At 39.7% G+C, this 22,382-nt stretch overlaps 1 protein-coding gene and 3 pseudogenes across 1 annotated transcript; 2 read left to right on the forward strand and 2 right to left on the reverse strand.

Moving 5' to 3' along the window:
- The first annotated feature begins 1,400 nt into the window (after positions 1-1,400).
- On the forward strand, positions 1,401-4,383 carry LOC125187886 (E3 ubiquitin-protein ligase UPL5 pseudogene; annotated as a pseudogene).
- A 2,749-nt stretch (positions 4,384-7,132) lies between these two features.
- On the forward strand, positions 7,133-8,470 carry LOC125203874 (putative long-chain-alcohol O-fatty-acyltransferase 5 pseudogene; annotated as a pseudogene).
- A 4,081-nt stretch (positions 8,471-12,551) lies between these two features.
- LOC125203864 (long-chain-alcohol O-fatty-acyltransferase pseudogene) lies at positions 12,552-13,988 on the reverse strand (annotated as a pseudogene).
- Positions 13,989-20,375: 6,387 nt separating this feature from the next.
- On the reverse strand, positions 20,376-21,940 carry LOC148931668 (uncharacterized). The gene is made up of 2 exons (XM_089064856.1): positions 20,920-21,940; positions 20,376-20,413 (listed from the first exon to the last, which is right to left on the reverse strand). Exons 1-2 carry the CDS (start codon positions 21,938-21,940, stop codon positions 20,376-20,378), a joined length of 1,059 nt encoding a protein of 352 aa, XP_088920982.1.
- Between the last annotated feature and the right edge of the window lie 442 nt (positions 21,941-22,382).

Raw genomic sequence — 22,382 nt, forward strand, 5'->3', positions numbered from 1 at the left:
ATTCACCGATATTTAATTCTCTGCTTTTGAATTCGGAATAGCATTTCTGTCTAGGCCCATTTTTGGGGTGTTACATTAAAACTCGTGTCCAACCAAAAGTGCATATTCTTGTGGAACGATGAAGTATAAAATAAAATAAAATATTATATATAAATATATTTTTCTTTGGTTTTTTGATTTTTTAAAATTTTCATAAAATTTTGGTTTTTCGGTTTAGTTTGGTTTTTTATTTTTCGGATTCGATTCAGTTTGAATTTTGAACTAAATTCGATTTTTCAGATTTAATTCGGCTTGGGAAAAAATTGAACCGAAACTGAAATGCTCACTCTAAACTTCATTATAAAATGTTTTACTTCATTTTTTCTAGAACGAAATGAAACAATCTTAAAGCATCTCCGGTGGCGTCTTTCCCACTAGGACTTCCCACTAGGACTTTCCATCCCACTGCACAATGTAAGACTTCCACTAGGACTTCCGGCAATAAAATAAAATCACAATTATTCAATTTATACGTTTCAAATTTACGAAATTTAACGAGCCATATATATAGAGCCGTATTTATAGAGTTTTTTTTTTAAATTAAATTTTAACTCGAACGTCCGACCGGGACGTCCGACCCCCGCAGGTAGGACGTCGCGAGGATATCCGAGGACATCCGACGGGCTAATGGGACGGGCGTGTCCGACCTTTCGCTCCACAATGGCGGACGTCGGGTAGGACTTCGGCGACGTCCTACCGCGACGTCCGCCGTTGGAGATGCTTTTAAAATGAAGTAAAATGAAGTATTATGATTCAATAATGAACTATATTTATTAGTGTCACCTTCCTTGTAATTGCTTTAATTATGAGTTAGTGTCATTTCTAGACATACGACCATCCAATTTGGATACCGGATATATCACATGTATCCATGCTTTGGATTTATTGACAAAATTAGTAAACTTATTATTTTCCTATATTATATACATAAAAATTTTATTATGCACGTCCATGCATATTTTAATTTAATGTTTTAATTTAAATTCTAAATTTATTTCCAGAAACGTATATAGATGCACATAATATGATCAAACTTATTAGATTTGTAAGTTAATTTTTCTGTACTAAAATTTTGTTATACACGTAATTATTAGCATCTGTATAATGAATAAATTTTGTTCACATAATTATTATTTGTATAACAAAATTATTTTGTAAATTAAATTGAGTCATTGAGATCCAATTTAATCAGCGGACTTTCACATATAAAAATTATTTGAATAATAAAATGATTTTATCAAATTAAGGTTCAAAACTTCATGCACTCATAATCGATATAGTTCTTCATTTATTCAAAATCCTAGCTAGTAACCTCAAGCCATAATTCGGTGATCATGACATCGATGAAACGCCCTGTGGAAATGTGGTCATTTCTCTCCAAGCGGCGGAGAAAGGTCGACGACTTTTATATTCTCCCCATAAATCCTATCAGAATGGAAAAGGAGCACTCCGTCTCCGCCGTGCCTCCCTCCTCCCGCCTCTGTATCCACGTCAGCATAAGTGACGTATTTTGGGACCACCGCCTAGACTTGTACGCCGCCCCCTCCGACACTATCAAATCCATCCACCACAAGATCCACCTCATCACTGGAATTCCAGTTACCGAGCGGAGGCTTTTCTACCGCGGGGTACAGCTGCATTGGGAGCAGACTTTAGATGAATTTGGAGTGCACGACTACGTATTCTTCTATCTCATTGGCCGTATGCGCAGCACCAAATACCCGAGGTCCTGTGAGCTCATCAACGAGGCCGTTTCGTTTATTTTCATTATGTGCAAGGAAAATCCTCCGATCAAAGTTCACACTACACCCAAGTTAATGCTCCAGGAGTTCTTGTCGATGATTCCACGGGCGGACATTGAACAAGCGTGTGGGCATTTGAAGATGTTCAGTGCTTCCTCGGCCCCAACAGCCCTAGTCATGCTCTACATGTCGCCTTTTAGAACGGATAAGAGTGCGGCTGATGAGGCCATAAGATATTTCCTCACCTCGATTAAGAGCATCCTGCCTAAGCATATGCATCATGAGTGTGTGCCTATAATTTTTGAATTCTGCAAATTGTTGAAGGAGGCAGCTGGAGTTGATGATCCATTGTATCGTTTATGCCGAAGTAGTTTAGGGTTAATGATGGAGTATACTGAGGTTGGAAAGAAGGCTAAAATTGAGATTCCAGATATATTTCCATTTGTTGAGGAGTTAGCAGCTAAACTCTCTCATGATTTGGTCGTAAGCATGGAGTCGGCACATTTTCGTGGGATTACATTGATTGATATAAGTGATTTCTCTTCATTTGTGGCACCACTGGTGAAGGAGATTAAGGGATGTGATCCTATTGTTGTTCCCTTGACTGAGGACCTTCGTGGCGTATCTCATGTTTACAGAGATGAGCTTAGAATTTTGTATGGGATTTTCCATGATTTATTAAGTATATTAGAGTCGTGTTTGGGGAAACTTGAGGACCGTATTGGCGGTGATTTGGAACAGGATAAGGATAACCTTTGTATTGGATTTTCTTACTACCTTGAATTTATGAAGGAACTTAATAGTATCTCAAAGATTTACAATGGTTGTGAAGCTTTATTTTGGGAAGCCATGAAGAAAAGAAAAGGAGCTTTCTGTAAACTTGTTGTCAAGTGTGCAAAGAGGGGTGAGGACCATAGTTGGATTTTTGACTGTAAGGAAGTGACCAACTTTGAGGCAAGGGCACATTTAGCAATGATGATGTTTCTCAGGGTGAAGGATGAAAATGACATTTTTGATCAAGTTGACCGTGACGATGAGGAACAACATGAGATGCTTATTGACCGCTCACATTTGTTGACTGAATCATCAGAGTATATGAAGCATGCAGATATTGCTTCCTTACGTGCTGGTTTATTTATTCAGTTTAAGAATGAGGAAGCCACTGGCCCTGGTGTTTTAAGGGAGTGGCTTTTCTTAGTATGCCAAGAAATCTTCAACCCTCAAAGTGCCCTCTTTGTAGCTTCCTCTAATGATCGCAGAAGGTTCTATCCAAATCCGGCATCTAAAGTGGATCCAATGCACCTCGAGTATTTTGGCTTCACTGGAAAGGTGATTGCCTTGGCCTTGATGCATAATATACAAGTTGGTGTTTTATTTGATCGTCTATTCTTTATGCAATTGGCTGGGCGTAGAATTGCCTTAGAAGATATAAGAGATGCAGATCCCTTGTTATATAACAGTTGCAAGCAAATCTTAGAGATGGGCCCTGAGGCTATTGATCAAGATGTCTTAGGTCTAACATTTGTTCATGAAGTTGTGGAGTTGGGAACAAGGAAGACCGTTGATCTTTGCACTAATGGAAAAAGTATTGCTGTAAATAGTGAAAATAGGAGGAAATATGTTGATTCTCTTATACAACATCGGTTTGTAGTATCTATTGCTGAACAGGTAGAGCGTTTTGCTAAAGGTTTTGTTGACATTATGGGTTGTCGTCTACAAAAATCATTCTTCAAATGCTTGGAACCAGAAGATCTGGACTGGATGCTTCATGGCAGTGAAAGTGCAATCTCTGTAGATGATTGGAAATCACACACAAAGTATGATGGCTTTAATGAAACAGATGATCAGATATCTTGGTTTTGGAAGGTATGTTAATGAAAATTTTATTTTATTTATTCTTAATTTGCCTTGTAAACAGATGATATGATAAAACTCATGTATAAACATTATAGTACTATATAGTAGCTAGTTGTTTAATTGAGAACTTGAGAAGTTTTTAGTTATCAATACAAAATAGATTAGTTGGCGGTATAAAACATATCAGCTTGTCCAACTGATATGGTTAGTGCTATCAAATGATATCAATTGGAAAATGATATAATTTGTTAATATGTTTTGTGCTTCCAATTGATAAATTATATTATCATTTTAAGATGGTTATCAATTCAACAACTCTCTTATGATATATCTATATTTATATTCATTATGGCAAGTATTTAGAGAGAGATGTGGCATGTGATACTGCAAATATGTACTGTGCAAGCTTATTTTCATTGACTATCCATGTTTAATGTCTTCTTGACACATCCATCTTTTGGTGTTTTGTCGGAGCCCATAGATTGTTGGAGATATGACCGCGGAGCAAAAAAAGATTTTACTCTTCTTTTGGACCTCGATTAAATACTTACCAATTGAAGGTTTCAGTGGTTTAGCTTCTCAGCTATGCATCTCCAAGTCTTCTGAATCCTGTGCAAGGCTTCCTTCGTCTCACACATGCTTTTACCGGTTGAGTTTCCCAGCGTACTCTACCATTGATTTGTTGCACGATTATCTTAGCATTATCACTCAGGAGCATGTAGGGTGTAGCTTTGGGATAGGGTGAAAATATGTGGATTTTAGGTGGTTGTGAAGAAAATAGAATTTTTCATAGTTTGTACTCTCTACGTTCACTAATAGATTTCCTATTTTTGATCGAGTTTTAATTGTTTGACTTTGTAATACAAGAAAGTGGTAGAGAATTTAGTAAAATATGGGTCATACTTTTATATATTAATTTTGTAATAAAATATAAGTGAAGTAAGTTAATGGAATGTGATGTCCATCTGTCAAAAATAGTACAAGAAAAATGAGACACTTATTGACGGAAAAATGAAAAAAGAAAATAAAACATTTAATGGGAATGGAGAGAGCTGAGAGTACATAGATGAAAATGAGGAATTGCTACATGTCATGAGTAACTTATTAAGGGCCCGTTTAGAGCTCTCCCCTCCTCGGCCCTTTACTGTGTCCGCCCATGGTTGTTCCTAGTCTTCATTGCTCGTATTGTTCTTCAAACATACCTACGCATAACTAAAGTAAAAAATTGTAGTGTTACAATTACAGAAGCCTACCTCAACTGCAAACAACTACTCCTCTATCCTTCAAAATTTGTCACCATTTGATCAGACACGGGTTTTAAAAAATATAATAGACAGTGGATAGAAAAAGTTAGTGAAATGTGAGTCCTATTTTTATATATTAGTTTTAAAATAAAATGTGACTGAGTGGAATATGAGTTCCACTACAAAAAATGGTAAAAATGAAAGGTGACAAATTTTTAGGGATGGACGAAAAAGAAAATAATTGACAAATTTTTAGGAACGACGGAGGGGTAACATGTAACATTAATTGTAATCCCACCAACCAGAAACTAATATTGACTGTTATTTCTTCCCCCAAAAAATATATGCATTGATATTTGAGTTAATACATAAAACTATTCATTTTCGTACAAAAAAATCCTAGCCATAAGATGGAAAACATATTCTATATTTTCTAAAAATAGAAATTCTTCTTTTTTTTTTTGTCAGTTTCTTAAAGTTATAAACTTTTCATTTTATAAAATGAATTTCATAATCCATTAACTCTAATTCTACGTATTTTTTCCTCCTTTTCTCTCTTACTTTAACTATATTTTTTTTTCGTCTCTTTTTTTTTATACTAATTTCGCATTAAAAGCACTGTGTCTAAAGTTTTAAAGGGATTATAAAAAAGTAGCTAAACAACGTTGTACTAGTATAAAATTACTTGACTTTTTTCATTTTTTGGTCAATTATTTTTACTTCTCCTCCGCCCCTCACATTAAATTAGGGCTGACAATTTTTGACACGACACGATAACACGACACGAACCATCACGAAATTAATGGGTTTGGGTCAGAACTTATTGGGTTCGTGTCTTTATCGGGTCGACCCATTAAGGACACGAAAATTTCGTGTCGTGTTCGTGTCGTGTTCGTATTATCCGTTAACAATGCGTGTCCGTGTCGTGTTCGTGTCGTGTTCGTGTTATCCGTTAACAAATAATATTTTAATATTATTAATTCTTATTATTTTCCTTTTTCAATACTTATTAAATGACTCTTACAATCTCATTTTTCAATACGTGTTGTTATCGTGTCGTGTTGACCCGAAGTGGTTCATGTCGTTAATGGGTTCGTGTCGTGTTCGTGTTTGAGGGTAGCGGGTCGTGTTCGTGTTTGAGATTTTCTTAACGGATCGTGTTCGTGTTTGTTGTTATCGTGTTCGTGTCGTTATCGTGTCGACAGGATAACGACCCGACACGCACGATTTGCCAGCCCTACATTAAATGCACAACCAATTTTAAATTCGCCATCAAATCACAAGGTGTAGGTAGTGAATTTAAGTGAAAATCACCCAATCAAAACCAAGCTAGTGTTTTAGATGTGAATTATGACAAATATAAAGTCAATTTCAAAACCCAGGCATAACTTACTTAGTTCTAGTTAGTAATCCTTATTTTTCACAATTCACAGTCAAAATCATTCATCGCTGTAGATTATAACTGTAACCAAATTTAAACTAAGAACTACTCCAAAAAGACATGGAATTGTGATTGTGCACAAATTTAGGAATTCATAACTGAAAGTTGGCATTCACTGTTGTTAATTAGTTTTAGCAAATAATCAATAATTCTCGGCTAGTTAATGTGTTTAGAATTGTAAAACATGGGAATTACAAATTTGCAACAACTTCTTGTTTTTTCATTTTGTTCTTTCTACTCATTAGTCTCCACATATTTATGGTATAATTAGTTTTTCATTATAATGAGATAGTCTCATTTTCTACCTTGTCTATTACTAATACTTCAACTATTTTCTTTTACCTCAATCCCTCTTACTTTAACAATTTTAATTAAAACTCCAAACTTAAAGGATATCAATTTTTTGTTCATACACGGAAATGACTATTCGATTCATTTTTACTATAAATGGTATTACTACAAAAAAAAAAACAATTATACTGACGGAAACTTTTGTCGGTAATTCTTATTTTTTTGTCGGTAATTTTATTTAGCTACAGGCGTCAATAATCCATCAAATACATCGGTATCACCGTTTTCCGTCGGTAATTACCGAGAGATTGGCCATCGTCGGTAATTCGGTCGGTAATCCAACTTTCTTTCTTTGCATAATATAGTCCCGCATTTCACTCATATTTCCTAACATTTCTTAAAATTAGTGGCAGAAAAAAAATCAGACTCCTAAAGGCAAACATGGCAAACATGGCGAGTATAATAGTTGGCCGATGAAATTAAGTAGATGCATGTTAGTCATGGACTTGAACTTTAATACACAGTCCCTTTCGATACTTTATAACTAGTTAGTCACCGTACCATACACAATCAAACCACATAAATACAATAACAACCACCACACCAACACACACACAAACAATGGAAGGAGAAATCAAGAACTTCATTCTGGTATGGACCACAGTAGTCGCATCCCTCTGCTACTGCCACACCGTATCCAAACACCTCCCCAAAACCGCCACCGCCCTCCGCCGCCTCGCCATCCTCCCGATCGCCCCCCTCTTCTGGCTCCTCCCCCTCAACCTCACCTCCATCCACCTCGGCGCCGTCACCTCCTTCTTCATCGCCTGGCTCGCCAGCTTCAAGCTCATCCTCTTCGCCTCCGCCTCCGGCCCCCTCCACTCCACCCCTCCCCTCCCCCTCTCCCTCTTCCTCCCCTTAGCCTGCTTCCCAATCAAACCCCAACACCCCAACACCAAACCCTCCCCACAACAACCATCCCACATCAACCTCCCCACCAAAATTACCATTTTAGCCCTCCTAATCCAAGTCTACACCTACAAAAACCACCTCCACCCCAAGCTCATCTGGTGCTGCTATTGCATTCATATTTACTTCATGCTCGAGATCCTCCTCTCTTTAGCCGGTGCCGTCGCCAGAGCCTTCACTAGAATCGAACTGGAGCCACAGTTCAACGAGCCTTACCTGGCCACGTCGCTGCAGGATTTCTGGGGGAGGCGGTGGAACCTCATGGTCCCCAAGATCTTGCACCCGACGGTGTACCTGCCAGTGAGGCGGGCCGCGGCCCGCCTCACTGGCAGCGGAAGGTGGGCTGCCGTCCCCGCGGTCCTGGCCACCTTCCTGGTCTCGGGCGTCATGCACGAGCTGGTGGTGTACAACTTCGGGAGGGTGGGGCCCACGGGGGAGATGCTGGGGTTCTTCGTGCTGCACGGGGTGTCGCTGTCGGCGGAGATCGCGGTGAAGAGGGCGGTGCCGGAGAGGTTTTGGGTGGGGCGGGCGGTGTCCGGGCCGGCGACGGTGGCGTATGTGGTGTGGAGCAGTTTTTGGCTGTTTTTTCCGCCGTTTCTTCGGGCAGGGGCGGATGTCAAGGGCTGCACCGAGTCGTTGGCGTTTGTGGAGTTTCTGAAGACTCGGCGGCTGGTCAGCCCGGCCGAGCTTACGTGTCCGTTTCTTTAATTTCAGGTCTTTAATTTGTAACTAATTTGTAGCTCAACTCACGGCTGTAATTAATCGGCTAGCGTTAGCGACGTCCGTGTATAATTCATCGGCTGCCATATTATTACGCATAATTTCTCCCATTTTCTTTGGCATGTAGTAATAATTGCGAACAATTCCAATCTTTACGTTTTTTCTAATTAATTTTCGAAATTACTAAAGGGATCTTAATTTACGCGTATTTCATAGTTTTATTCGACAATTTCTCCAAGAAACATTTCTTTTAAGCACGAAAATTAAGTACTAATTTTTTTAAAATGAAGGAAAATAAAATAAGAAAATAAAAGAGAATAAATACGAAACTAAATAAAATAAAAACAATTGAATGTTTGTTTGCCAAATGACTTAAATTAATTGTGATATCCTGAAAACTAAACCGTTGAAACAGAAGGAGTATAAATTATGAGTGTTGTGGTCTTGACCTCATAATAATGTAATGTCGGCTAATAGTATCATGTGAATAGTAAGAGCATCTCCAATAGTATCATGTGAAACGGCCAGCCGCGAATCGGCGAAGAAATCGGCCAGCCCATTCCGATTTGAGGGCGCTGGCCGATGCGACGGCCGCCATTGTGGCGTGCCGATCGGCCAGCGCCCAATTTTCGTTGTTTTTTTTTTTAAATTTTGAAAACCTATATATACGCGATTTTAGTTTCATTTTCATTTGCACCACTTGTTTTAACGAGTTTTCTCTCTCTCTAAATTTCTGTACAAGAGCAATATCGAGCGATGGACAACAACAACGAGTCCAGTCCGGCGACGAGCGGATCTCAGACTCCCACGGTACCCGTGGGATCTGGATGGGGCCAGATGGGCGGGCAGATGGGCCCAGGGTCTAACGTCCCTTGTCAACAGTTGATGGGGATGATGGCGGGAGCGCAGGGGGGGTGCCGGGAGGGGGGCAGGCCAGCGGCGGGCAGGCAACGCCGGGGTGGGGAGCTATGCCCCAGATGCAGCAGCAGATGATGGAGATGATGCCGGTATGGCAGGGAGGGATGCAGGGGTCACGGGGGAGGGGGGGCACGGTCTATCGTCCCTCTCTTGATTTTTTGACGGCTTCGTCTCACACGTTGACCCAAGTGAAGACGCAGTTCACTGGCGATGACCTTTTGTCATTGCATGAGATGGGGATCGATCTCGGGGAGCCGGACACTCCCGTTCCAGCGGGTCGGGGCGCGCCGAAGAAGAAGAAGAAGAAGACCAAGGGGAAGGGCAAGGTGGTCGGCGAGTCGTCGCAGCCCGCTGTTCACGAAACCCCCACGCGGAGGAAGTGGACGGAGGATGAGTACGTCGGCGTGGCCAAGGCGTGGTTGTCGATTTGCGACAATCCGCTGGTTGCGAACAACCAGCGGATCGTCAACATGTGGGCTAAGATTAGAGCTGCCTACAGGAGGAACTGCCCGTACGGAAAGGACTATAGCGGGGAGGAGTGCCGGAAGGGGTGGGAACGCGTCAGGGCCGCGGTCGGCCGATTTCCGGAGTTGTACACCAACGCCCTCCGCATGCTGACTAGTGGGCAGCCAAAGGAGGACGCCCGGAGGATAGCGGAGAGTCAGTTCCCCTTGCCGGGGACTTATAAGGAGTTCACCTTCCGGGAATGCTATCTGGTGCTGAAGGACTCCGTGAAGTTCCGGGCGGGGTGCGACGTTAGGTGGCCGAAGAAGCAGAGACTGAACTATTCCGGCGATTATAGCGGCAGCAGCGGCGGATCTCACGACCTCCCCCCGGATGCTGAGGATTTTCCGTCCCCTCCATCCTTTGCTCGTCGCCCTCGCCCGGTTGGCCAAAAGCGGGCGCAACAGGTAGCGAGGGGATCCTCCCCCCATCGCCCTAGGAGGTCATCTCGGCACCCCCCCCCCCCCCCCGCACGTACACCTTATTCTCGCGTGCAAAAACGGAGGAACGGATGTACAAGGTCTTCCAAGAGTGGAATGCCGCAACTGACCCCACGGAGAAGAGGTTTCTCCATTCGATGCTCGAGAACATGCAGGTGGATTTGGATGCCATGAGGGCACTGGTGGGGGGCTCAGACGCGGGCTCAGATACCCCGGGTGGCGGCGGAGAGGACGGCGAGGACGGCGGCGGCGACGACGAGGAGTAGAGAGCGACGGGGCTCGTGTGTGGAAGCCCGTTTTTTTTAAAAAAAAATCATGTATTTTTTTTATCTATGTACCTTTTTTTTAATGAAATGAATGAATTTTCCCGTATATGTCTCGTAAATTTAATTCCGTAATTTAATCGTAAATTTTATTCCGTAAATGTAGTTGTTTTTGAATTATTTTTATTGCGGCTAGCCTAAGGCTAGACTATTTGCTTAAAATGATGATGTGACAGATGAATTTTTAGTGCTGCTTACGTAGTAGAGAGAGAGTGGCTAGCCTATTGCTATTGGAGATGCATCCATGCTAGTCTTCTTACTTTTGTAGTTATATAATAGAGTTCTCCATTCTCTTTGATATTATGGCTCTATGAGAAAAAAATTCAAAGACGATGTGCCATCGCATAAAGACATAGACTTTTTCGTTTTACTTTTTTGAGTTATTTATTTTTGTGTAATGTTCTATCTAAAATAGGGTTGGTTAAGGAATGGTTGATCGATCAGTTCGATTTGAGGTCTTTATAATCGATCAGCCCGGCTGAGCTCACGTGTCCGTTTCTTTAATTTGAGGTGTCTTTAATTTGTAAGTAGCTAATTTGTAGCTCAACTCACGGCTGTAATTCGTTTGGTTTAAAGATTGTTTTATAATTAATTGACGAAAAAATTGAGAATAAAATTTATTCCCTCCGTACATCACTAGGAGTCTCATTTCTTAGCAGCACGAATTTTAAAAAATGTTAAGAAAAATTGATAGAAAAAAGTTAGTGAAATATAGGTCCCACTTGTATATATTAGTTTTAAATGAAATGTGAGCAGAATGAGTTAGTAGAATGTGAGACTCTATTAACATTTATAGTAAAAGTGAGCTGAGACTCATTCGCGGACCGACTAAAATGAAAAAATGAAACTCCTATTCGCAGATAGAGGAAGTACTATTTTAGTCAAATTTTGATTTGTGTTGCAGTTTTAAAATCAGTCAAAAAAACTACGAAGCTTGGCTTTTTTTCTTAATTATTTCACGATGAAAGAATTAGGTCACTTACATGTAACACATTATTGATGTTTGTTAACAGAAAAAAAAATGTTATTTTCTTTGTGAATGAATGATATTGTTTACTCATGATCTGTGAGTCCATGTCCATGTAGGATTCATCGGCTGCTATATCAATCCTAATTTCACCAATTTTCTTAGGCATGGTATAATTATGAACACATTCAAACTATATGAATTTTCAGACAGCTTTTTTACCAAATCACTAAAAGGTATAGCTTTTTTCAGACAGTATTCTATTAGTTGTCACTAGTTGGCCTGATTCAAAATACAAAAATATAGATAGAAAGAATTAATGAAATGTGAATTTACAGGAGAATTATGTAGGAGTCTTGGTCTAATAATAATGTCGGCTAAGAGTAACGTGTGAAGTAATGGTTTATAGATTTGTTAGTTGTATAATTGAGGTCTCGATTCTTTTTTATACTATGGCCTAACGTGCAGCCAATCATGTTATTAGTCTATGAAAAAAATCATCGAGGTCCCGTCCCATAAAGAGGGAGACTTTTCTTTTTTACTATTATTTAGTTATTTATTTTTGTGTGGTGTTTAATCTGAAATATAGGTTCTACTCAAAGTCTTTTTTTTATGGTGCTACTCAAAGTCGAACAATAGTTCGATGCTTACAATGCTAAATGTGCTTCAGAAAAAAATACGTGCAAAATGATCCGGGCTAAATTCAAATTAGATTAATCTAATCTATAATAATTTTTGCGATTTAATTATCATCAAAATCAGAACCAATACCGGGTTATGTTTCGGTGAATAAAAATGGTTTTGTAAAATGAACCCGAATAAATAGACTTATAAGTTTCATTTTACATTTGCCTCAATCAAAATTGAAAATTTTCTAGAGAGTATAAAATTCATTTTACACCCCATGTATGATTAAATGAATAACTAAATAATCGGTTGAATGGATATTCTAGTGATATGATTTTATTTTTGTTAGAAAGATCTAAATTATCTAATTATATACTCCATATATTATTATTACATTTTTTTAATAGATTGTGAAGATTTTGTAGACTATATGTAACGTAGAATCTGAATGCTGGACAAGAAAAGTAGAAAGAAGAAGACCTTTCTTTATTAATTATCCACATTCGTTTCTACAACATTTCTCTGACTATATTTATTGCTATTTATTCACATTAATTTCTGCAACAATTTTCATTGACTATTTTTGACCACTGATTTTGTTTTATTTATTTAATATTTTGAATTTGCACTCTGAGAATTATCTTCCACATAATAACATGTGTGGGCATGTCTATTTACATAAGGTCGGCCCATTCCAAGCCCAGTAGGCCCAAGTCCTTATATACTCTGCCAAAGCTACATATTCCCCAAGAACTCTATCATCAACTCTATGCTCCAACAACTCTGGCAGGATCAACCACATAAATGAAATAACATTAAATACAAATATTAAAGGCCCAATTACTCTTTGGGGCAATCTCCATTTAGCTTTTATTTTCTTCTTGATTGTGCTCTCTATCACAACACAAATTCCTTGGAAAATGAAGAGAGTTGGCAAGCCCCATCCAAACCTCACACGGTCCATATAGTAAAAAATGATCTCATGCATGACGTCCGACACAACAAATGTCACCACCAAGGCTACAACTGCGGCCCACTTTCGGCCCAATATCCGGCTTGCACGGTCTAGAATGGGATAAAATATGGTTGATTTTAAACAACTCGAGGCCACACGGTTCCACCTACGGCCCCAAAAGTCTTGGAATGACGTCGAGAGGTAAGGATGATCGAAAGGGTGGTCGGTGTCGATCCCTAGTAAGATTCGAGCGATGACCGCGAACACCACTAGTGATATTTCTAGTGCTAGATAACAATAGATGCATATCAAGAATGACTTTAGCATTTGGGGAACAATGTGCTTGAAATACCCCAATATTGTTAAGAACAAGAAAATAAATCCTTTTATAGCATAGTGTTTGAGGAAAGGTATGTTAATGGTGAGGGTGTGATTGGGCCCATTGGGCTTTTTTGGGCTGGTGGGCTTTTGGTGGATCTTGATGGGAAAACAAGAAATGATGACAAAGTGTAGGAAAGAAAGAGATGGGTCGGAAAGTGGGCCAGTGTCAAAGACCAATTGTAGAAGCTTGAATGGGGTTAGCCATATTACAAAAAAAGCAATTGGAACATTAAAAATCAGAGCTTTTAAATAGAGAGGAAGATTGTAGAGAAGGTATAGCACAGGAAAAAACAACAAGAATCTGATTATACCTTTTCTAACCAATTTAGTTGTGACATAGCAGTAGCATGATGATATAACAATTGTGAAACATACCATGATGAAATTGTTTACCTCTTCCTTCATATCTATCTCCATCTCTCTTTGATATATCTATGTTTTTAAGAAGCAAAATGAAGTAAAAATGAGCTATTTGTGATCTAAAATAGAGTTAATGTAAAACAAGTCATGCAATGTTTTTGAGTCCTTATTTTCTGTAGGTTGATTTGTATGCTACCTAATTAGTACTTACAATTGCGTGAATTGCACCCCAAATATTATATAAAAATATTTTCGATTTCAATCATGTTTTGTATTTAAACCAAAAAGTAGGAAAAGTTAGGGAGTTATAATCAACCAAACAAAACGTGACACTATAATATCATTTTCCCATGGAGAGATGCAAAGTGTGTGGTGAGATAATGTAGCAGATTGTAGTTGGTAGATAGTAGTTGGCAAGACGTTTTTTTTTTTACTAATAGATTAGGAGTTTGAATCATCACGGAGTAGATTGAAAATAATTATTGATTTTTTTTTTAAATGCAAAGAATATGGTGACCGAGAATGTTCAAGATATTAGATTATTAGAAGAGTTCTTAGATCTGTTTTAACTCACCCAAGGATTAAAATACATATACTGTAAAACATATTTTTTGTTGTTTCATACTCCTTCCGTTCCATAGAAATAAGCCATATTTCTTTTTTAGTCCGTCTTATACAAATTTCTTCTTCTTCTCTTTTACTTTATCATTTATGGTCCCACCACCCACTACACACTTTCAACTACTTTTTCTCTTTCTCTTTTACTTTACCAATTACGTATTAAAACTCGTGTCAATCCTAAATGGCCTATTTCTATGGAACAAAAGGAGTAAGTATTTTATAATTTTAAATTTTCAAATTAATAAAAATAAATTATTTTATTATAAAATTTGACTTAGGCATTTCCAATCATTTATATCAAACTCAAACCCATTTTTTAAGTATATGTCACACAAAAAAGGAATTTTACATCAACCATTTACACTAAACTCAAAATTTACACCATTTTTAAGTATATGTCACACAAAATTTTTGCAATTGACCCATATTTTGGTATTGTACCGTAGCAAAATGCAAAAATGAGTTTGGATTTGCAGTATATGGTTGGAGATGACCTTATAAAATTTTTGTTTCATTTCATATAAATAATAATCCTTCCTTCCCTAAAAAGTAGACAACATTTGAAACGGCACATGTTTTAATACACAATTGATAAAGTAAGAGGAGAGATAGAAAGAAAATGTGATTGTAGTATTGTTAGTGGAGAAAAAAAATTCTTAAATAAAATTGGGCTATTTTTAAGGGATATCCCAAAATGATGTGGTCTATTATTAAGGGGACTGATAAGGCTAATTTGATGCATTGGTTATGGGATAAAATTCTGTGATTTCATGGGTCTAACAAGGTTTTATAAGCCAGGTGTGTAGAGAAATCGTTAGCCTCGGGAAGAAGATGAAGATTGTCGGGGAGAAGAAGCTAGCGGGAAAATTAAGCAGAAAAAGAAGAGCCAATAGACTGAGGAGCATCAAATCAGAGGGCAAAATGGAGATTATAGGAACAGTCTAGAAGCTCTGTCCACTATAAATAAGAGCATGCAGCTTAACATGAGGATCATCACTTTTCGGCTCTTAGCTTAGTTTTCACTTCTCTACACACACTTTCACAGGGAATTGGTGCGGGGGTTCACGTTTCAGCTGCTTTGTGTCGCAACACCGTCTCTACGTAGGCGAAGAAACAATCATCTTTTGCTTTCCTGTTTACTTTCGTATTTTCCGAGTCCTCGCTGTTCGGGGCTCGGCTCTGTTTTGTTATTATCGTTGGATACTTACTTTGCAATGGATATCGCTACTTTTGTTTTCGTTTATCTTATCGTGGTGCTTTTGGTTTGATTGCTGATTATTGTTGGTTGATGTGAGTTTGGAGTTGGATTGTAAGAAATTTGTTGTTGATCGGTTGAATCTACGTAAACTTGTGAGGATCGGAGATGGAAATGATGCTTGATTGTTGTGGATGGCTTGGATCCGGAGTGGATTAAGCGTCCCGTGGATGGATCTGCTTGTTTTTGCTTGATTTTGTTGTTTAAATTCTGCATTCTTGTTTGCCTCGTCTGGTAGTCGTAGATCTACTTTAGTTTTATCTGTTCTTCGTTTCTATCGGTTTAATTTCGTTCACTTGCTTCGATCTTCGTTTTGCTCTATTTTAACTGGTTGTTCTGAGATAAAAGTTGGAGAAGATGATGCCGTTGTTAGTTAGTCCTTTAGTTAGTTATTTTGCAGCTTTTCAGTCGTACTATGTTGTTTTGGTGAATGGTCCCCACGTTTAGTTTTTCCCAGATCTATGTTAGTTTAGGAAACTGTTCGCTCGGTCTAGTAATTGTCTTGCCTTATTCTGGTTTATGCATGCCTTAAAGATCCCGTCTAGATCTAGCTGATAGGATAAGTTCTTTAAATTCCCAAGTCTAGGAAGTAAATCTCAACCCCAAAAATTGCGTGGTAGCAGCCAAAAATAGTTTCCGCATCTTTGAACATGTTTACTTACGCATTCATCTCTGTGATTCGATCCCTACTTCCCTGTACTAGTTTTCTTAACTAAAGTGGGTTGAGGGTTTTGAAGGGGGAGTTAAGGTAGTGATTGTGTGTCCAACGACAGGTAGCTCAAGGTTCTCTGAGTTCCTAGACCCAGTGTCTAGAGGATTTTCTGGACCGAGGGTTTTCTTTATTAATTTTTGAACACTCTTTTGCTGGCCATTAACTTTTCAGAGCACTTCAGGGACGGATGGAGTATATAAATTGCACAAATAATTTCTTTTTCTACATTATAACTTAATTGATAGACTCATTTTTACATAAATCTTTCGACCGATACATTATAGAAGAGAGTCAATATTTACAACATAGATTGATCTAGATATTGTATCGTGAATGGTTGTTGTATTGAATCTGAATTCACTTTCTATCGAGGATGGCTAATGATGTCGGCAACAATTGATTTTAATTTATTGATTACTAAAAATTGTTTCATGTCCACACAAAACACATTAAAATACAAAATCATTTTTGTCAAAAAAAAGCTTTTGAATCAAGAGATTGATTAGAAAATATAAAAGTGAAAAGTCAAGTTGCTGATACATTCACAATGACACATGACAAATCTAAACTTCGAATTATTATTGGTGTTGTTGGCCTCAAGTCTTCATTGAGGGGGATTGATGTCGGATGAGCTTCAAAATGTGGAAACTTGATGTTAATGCAACTAAGTATTCTTAAAGATGGTAATCGAGAGAGGTAGAGCAAGAAGGGCTAAACATTGTATGTAGAGAAGAAGATTGCTATTTTTCTCTTATTTCAGTATATAAATTTGTGTACAAGTATTCTTCTTTTATAGAGGAAGAATACGGCTAAGTGAGGAATAAATCAATCTATTCTAAATTACATATTATCATATCAATCACCATATCAATTAGGTGATATTCCCTGATTTCCTTCCTTGATTTCTTGACATGATTTCTTCCCTTGTATATTTTGACACTCCCCCTCAAGTTGAACGATGGTATGTCCGATGTTTAACTTGCCAAGCACTTCCTTGAGCACCTTGGGATTCACCGCCTTAGTGAGTATGTCTGCAAGTTGTTCTTCTGATCTGACAAATGGAAATTCAATCACTCCTGCTTCAAGCTTCTCTTTGATGAAGTGTCGATCCACTTCCACATGTTTGGTCCTGTCGTGTTGGACCGGATTTTCAGAGATGCTAATCGTTGCTTTGTTATCGCAAAATAGTCGACCCTCCCGCATGGGAGGAAAGCCTATTTCGGTTAGAAGTCTCCTTAGCCACATGATTTCCATTAACCCACTTTTCATCCCACGAAACTCGGCTTCTGCACTTGATAAGGCAACCACATTTTGTTTCTTACTCCTCCGGGTGACTAAGTTACCTCCTACAAAGGTGAAGTACCCTCCAGTAGATCGTCTGTCGACTGGGTTACTTGCCCAATCAGCATCAGTAAACCCATCGACCTCAAGGTCTTCTTTCCTTTCTATAAATACTCCATGGCATGTGGTTCCTTTCAAATACCTCACAATTCTCAAAGCGGCTTCCATATGATCTTCTTGAGGTTGGTGCATAAATTGGCTAACTACCCCAACAGCATATGTAATATCAGGCCTTGTATGAGAAAGGTAGATTAGCTTGCCTACTAACCTCTGATATTGCTCTCTGTCTGATGCTCTTGCTCCTTCTACTACCCTTAGTCCATGATTGACTACCATCGGGGTTTCCGCGGGCTTGCAATCTAGTAGGCCTGTTTCTGCTAACAAGTCTAGCACATATTTCTTTTGCCTTAGGAAAATTCCTCGGTCTGATCTCAGCACTTCGATTCCCAAAAAATACTTCAGCACTCCTAGATCCTTCATTTCGAATTCTTTAAAAAGATTCAGCTTTAGCTCTTCAATCTCTTCCACATCATCTCCTGTAATGATCATATCATCAACGTAGATAATCAGACACGTCATCTTGCCTTCTCTTCTTTTCAGGAATAGTGTGTGGTCAGAATGACTTTGCTTAAAGCCATATTTAACCATCGCCTGGCAGAACCTTCCAAACCATACTCTTGGAGATTGTTTTAGTCCATACAAGGTCTTTCTGAGTCGACATACTTCTCCATTTCCAAATTCTCCCGCATATCCTGGTGGAACCTCCATATACACTTCCTTATTCTTTTCAAGCTCTCCATGAAGAAATGCGTTTGTAACATCGAATTGGTAGAGCGGCCAATCTTTACTCGCTGCTACCGATAGTAGAGTTCTGACTGTGTTCAATTTTGCTATTGGAGAGAAGGTCTCTGCATAATCAACCCCATACACTTGAGTGTATCCTTTAGCCACCAATCTTGCCTTATATCTCTCGATTGAACCATCTACTCGCCTTTTGATAGTGAATACCCAACGATACCCCACGGGTTTCTTCCCTTCTGGTAACAAATATTTCTCCCATGTTTGATTCTTCATGAGTGCATCCATCTCCTTCCTCATGGCTGCTCTCCAATGTTTGTGACGCATTGCCTCCTGGACTGATTGAGGTATGTCCTCCTCTTCATAGAGTGCAGTCTCGAATGCTCGAGCCATCTCTGACAGTTGCTCTTAGGCCATGTTAACAACTGAGTATCTGGTTTTTCTTCCCTTCCAATCTGGGAAGTATCTTTTTGGAGGAATCCCTCGTGAACTCCTTGAGGGCAGTAAGTACTGTCCGGTATCTCCGTCATTTCCTCTTTCTTCACTGTTTCGGATAATCTCCTATTCCTGCCTCATATTAGTTACAATAATCATACTATCTTGAGGAATACTATCAGAACCTGTTACCTCAGGATCCAAGAGCGGGTCTGGCAGATGTTGAATGTCACTGAGCGCCTCGTTCTGTATAGTAGGAATTGGTGTCTCGTTGTTATCATCATTCTGTTCAGGAGTATCGACTTCAATGGTCTGGCTTGGGCTTGGACTAGGCAGTTGATTTTCCTCACAAGAGTCCCGACAGGCTTCTCCCCCTGAGTTGATTTCCCTTAGGCTCGAAGTGTGGTTTGGTGTATAGGAAGGCAACCAATCAAGCGAGTCATCTGTTGGTTTGTCTAATTGGATTTCCCCCTGACTCTCGGATTGGTTGTAAAAATATTCTCCTTCAACGAAATCACAATTCATGGTAGTGTATAAGGTTCTGGTTTTTGGGTCATAGCACCTATACCCTTTCTGACTTTTCCTATATCCCAAGAAGACGCACTTAATGGCGCATGGTGAAAACTTGGATCGTTCTTGTTTTGGAATATGAACAAAAGCTGTACATCCAAACACTTTGGGTTCCAAGATAAGAGATGATGGTATTGATGTTTGTGTAGCTAGGATTTCGAGAGGAGTTTTGAAGTTGAGGATTTTGGTTGGAAGACGATTAATGAGGTAGACAGAGGTGGCAATGGCTTCGGGCCAGAAGGATATAGGGATTTTTGATTCGATGAGAAAAGCTCGTGTTATTTCTAGGATATATCTATTTTTCCTCTCAGCTACCCTATTCTGTTCAGGTATATGTGGACAAGTGGTCTGATGGACTAACCCTTTTTCCCGAAAGAAGTTCTGCATTGCAGAGTTAACAAACTCCCCCCCATTATCAGATCTAAGGATTTGGATGGTTTTTTTATATTGAGTTTGTATAAGTGTATAAAATTGAATAAATTTTTCAAAAACCTCTGATTTTGTTTTTAAAAAATAAACCCAAGTCATACGTGAATAATCATCTACAAACAACAAGAAATAACGAATACCCAAACCCCCGGTAACGGGTGCAGGACCCCAAACATCATAATGAAATAAAGAAAAAGGAGTGTCCACTCGAGTATTATTTGAAGGAAATGGATGTCTGTGGCTCTTGGCCAAAAAACAAGTCTCACAGTTCATAGCAAAAGATGAATTAATCTTAGGAAAAATCATACGCATATATCCTATAGATGGGTGCCCTAACCGGCGATGCCAAAGCCAGGCTTGTCTTTCAGTCAGCCCATGAGATAACAATGCAGTACTTTGTTGAGTCACCTCATCTACATAATACAGCCCGCGCCGCTCAGTGCCACGCCCAACTGTCATCCCCGTCCGGGTATCCTGTAATAAACAAAAGTGAGGTTGCATCAGTAATTTACAATTGAGTTCCCGAGTTGCATGGCTCACTGATAGCAATTTATGAGATAATGACGGGACATAGAGGCAATTGGACAAGCGAAGTGTAGAAGAGATATTAATGGTGCCGGACCCTTGGACCGACGCTAATTCCCCATTGGCTGTTTGAACAAAGGATTTTCTGGATTCTGTGATATTTAAAAAATCAGATCGGTCGAAAGACATAGTATCTGTCGCCCCACGGTCAAAAATCCAATCATGATCTCGTTCCCCAATCTCGGAGGTTGATGAATTAGCTAAGGCCTTGAAGGAATTGTGACAGGGTATGGATGAGTTGAGAATGTGAGGTTCTTCTAAGCATATAACAGAACTCGAGGGACCAAAAGGCAATAAATAATCATGTTTGGGTGATGGATTGGAATTATTAATAAAATGGGGTAAAATATTGGAATCCAGAATATTAGAGGGATTCAAATTGAATCCCCCTTTACCTTTCGCCCAAACTCTAGTCATTTCATTTTGGGCCGCCGCCTTCTCTGAGCTCTCAGCCCTAGCCGCCTCGCCTCCTGTCGCCTCCGTTCCGGAGCTCCACACCCTAGCCACTGTTGCCACTGCCTTGTCCTCATCTCGGACGATATTTGGGTTTGGAGCACCATTGCTGCCCGTCGTGAAATCGACGTGGATAGCTCGGTCTCCGACTACAGTGGCTATCGCCGCCCGTCCTCCGCCGCGACTCCGTTGCTGGCGTGCCTTCTTCATCTCCTCCCACCACTCCGGATATCCGTGAATCAAGAAGCATGTCTCTCGGGTATGCTTCTTTCCGCCACAGTGACTACAAGAAAGTTTGCTCTTGTCGTCGTCTCCTTTTCGGTTGGCCGGAAGGCGATGCGGTGGGTTGGTTGCTGGACGATTACGGTCAAAAGCTCCGAGACCAATTCCGACTCCGGACTCCTTCGGCTCACTGGTCTTCATGACCTTCTCGTTCGCCGATTCTCTTCTGATAATCCCGTAAGCCTCCCTTACAGTTGGTAAGGGATCTTTATTCAATAGTTCTCTCTTCACTGTATCATAATTTTCATCCAATGCCCATAAAAATTGGTATAGTCTATGCCTTTGTGTGTTTCTATTGTATTTCTCAATTGTACTAGGAGTATCCATAGGATTTGGATCCTTTGCATCAATTGAGATCCAGAGGTCCTGGAATTTGGTCCAGAGAGCCTTTAATGACATATTTCCTTGCTTCATTCCATATGCCTGTTTGTGTAGGTCACTGACTTGGAAGGGATCGGCGCCACTCCCGTATGTGATAGCTAGTCCCTCCCATAGGTCTCGGGCTGTCGCATACTGAGATACCTCGCTCATCAAGTTGGCTCCGATGTTGTTGATGATCCAGTTGAAGCAGCAGTGATCCCTTTGCTGCCATCTTGGATAATTTGGGTCATCGGTTGTGGGAGGGCTTGAAACTCCAGAGATGTGAGAAGTTAGGCCCTTCCCTCCAATCGCCCTTTCCATTAAATTTGCCCAGAAGGAGTAATTATCTCCATCCAATTTAGCCGAGAGGTGGATTTCCCCAAATGATTCCGGCTGGGCAGTGGATTGGGTTGATGTTTGGGTTGGTTGTGGAGTTGGTATTGATGGTGTTTTTGGTGGTTGGCTGAAGCCTAGCCTTAAGAGTTCTATAAGTTGTGCAGCAATCTCTGCAGGAAAAGTTGTGTTTGATATTTGGGTGGTTTCTGTGGATTCATTTTTGGGCTCGTCGGAATCTGACATATTTGTTGGTTTTTGTAGGTTAACAAAGGTCGGGAAAGGTATGCCCGGGACGGTGATGAATTTTTTTCTGAGTCCCACACCTGCTCTGATACCATCTTAACGATGGTAATCGAGAGAGGTAGAGCAAGAAGGGCTAAACATTGTATGCAGAGAAGAAGATTGCTATTTTTCTCTTATTTCAGTA

This window comes from Salvia hispanica, chromosome 2, assembly GCF_029641045.1.
Source record: "Salvia hispanica isolate PSC_SH4W2 chromosome 2, Shi_PSC_v1, whole genome shotgun sequence".
Lineage (NCBI taxonomy): Eukaryota > Viridiplantae > Streptophyta > Magnoliopsida > Lamiales > Lamiaceae > Salvia > Salvia hispanica.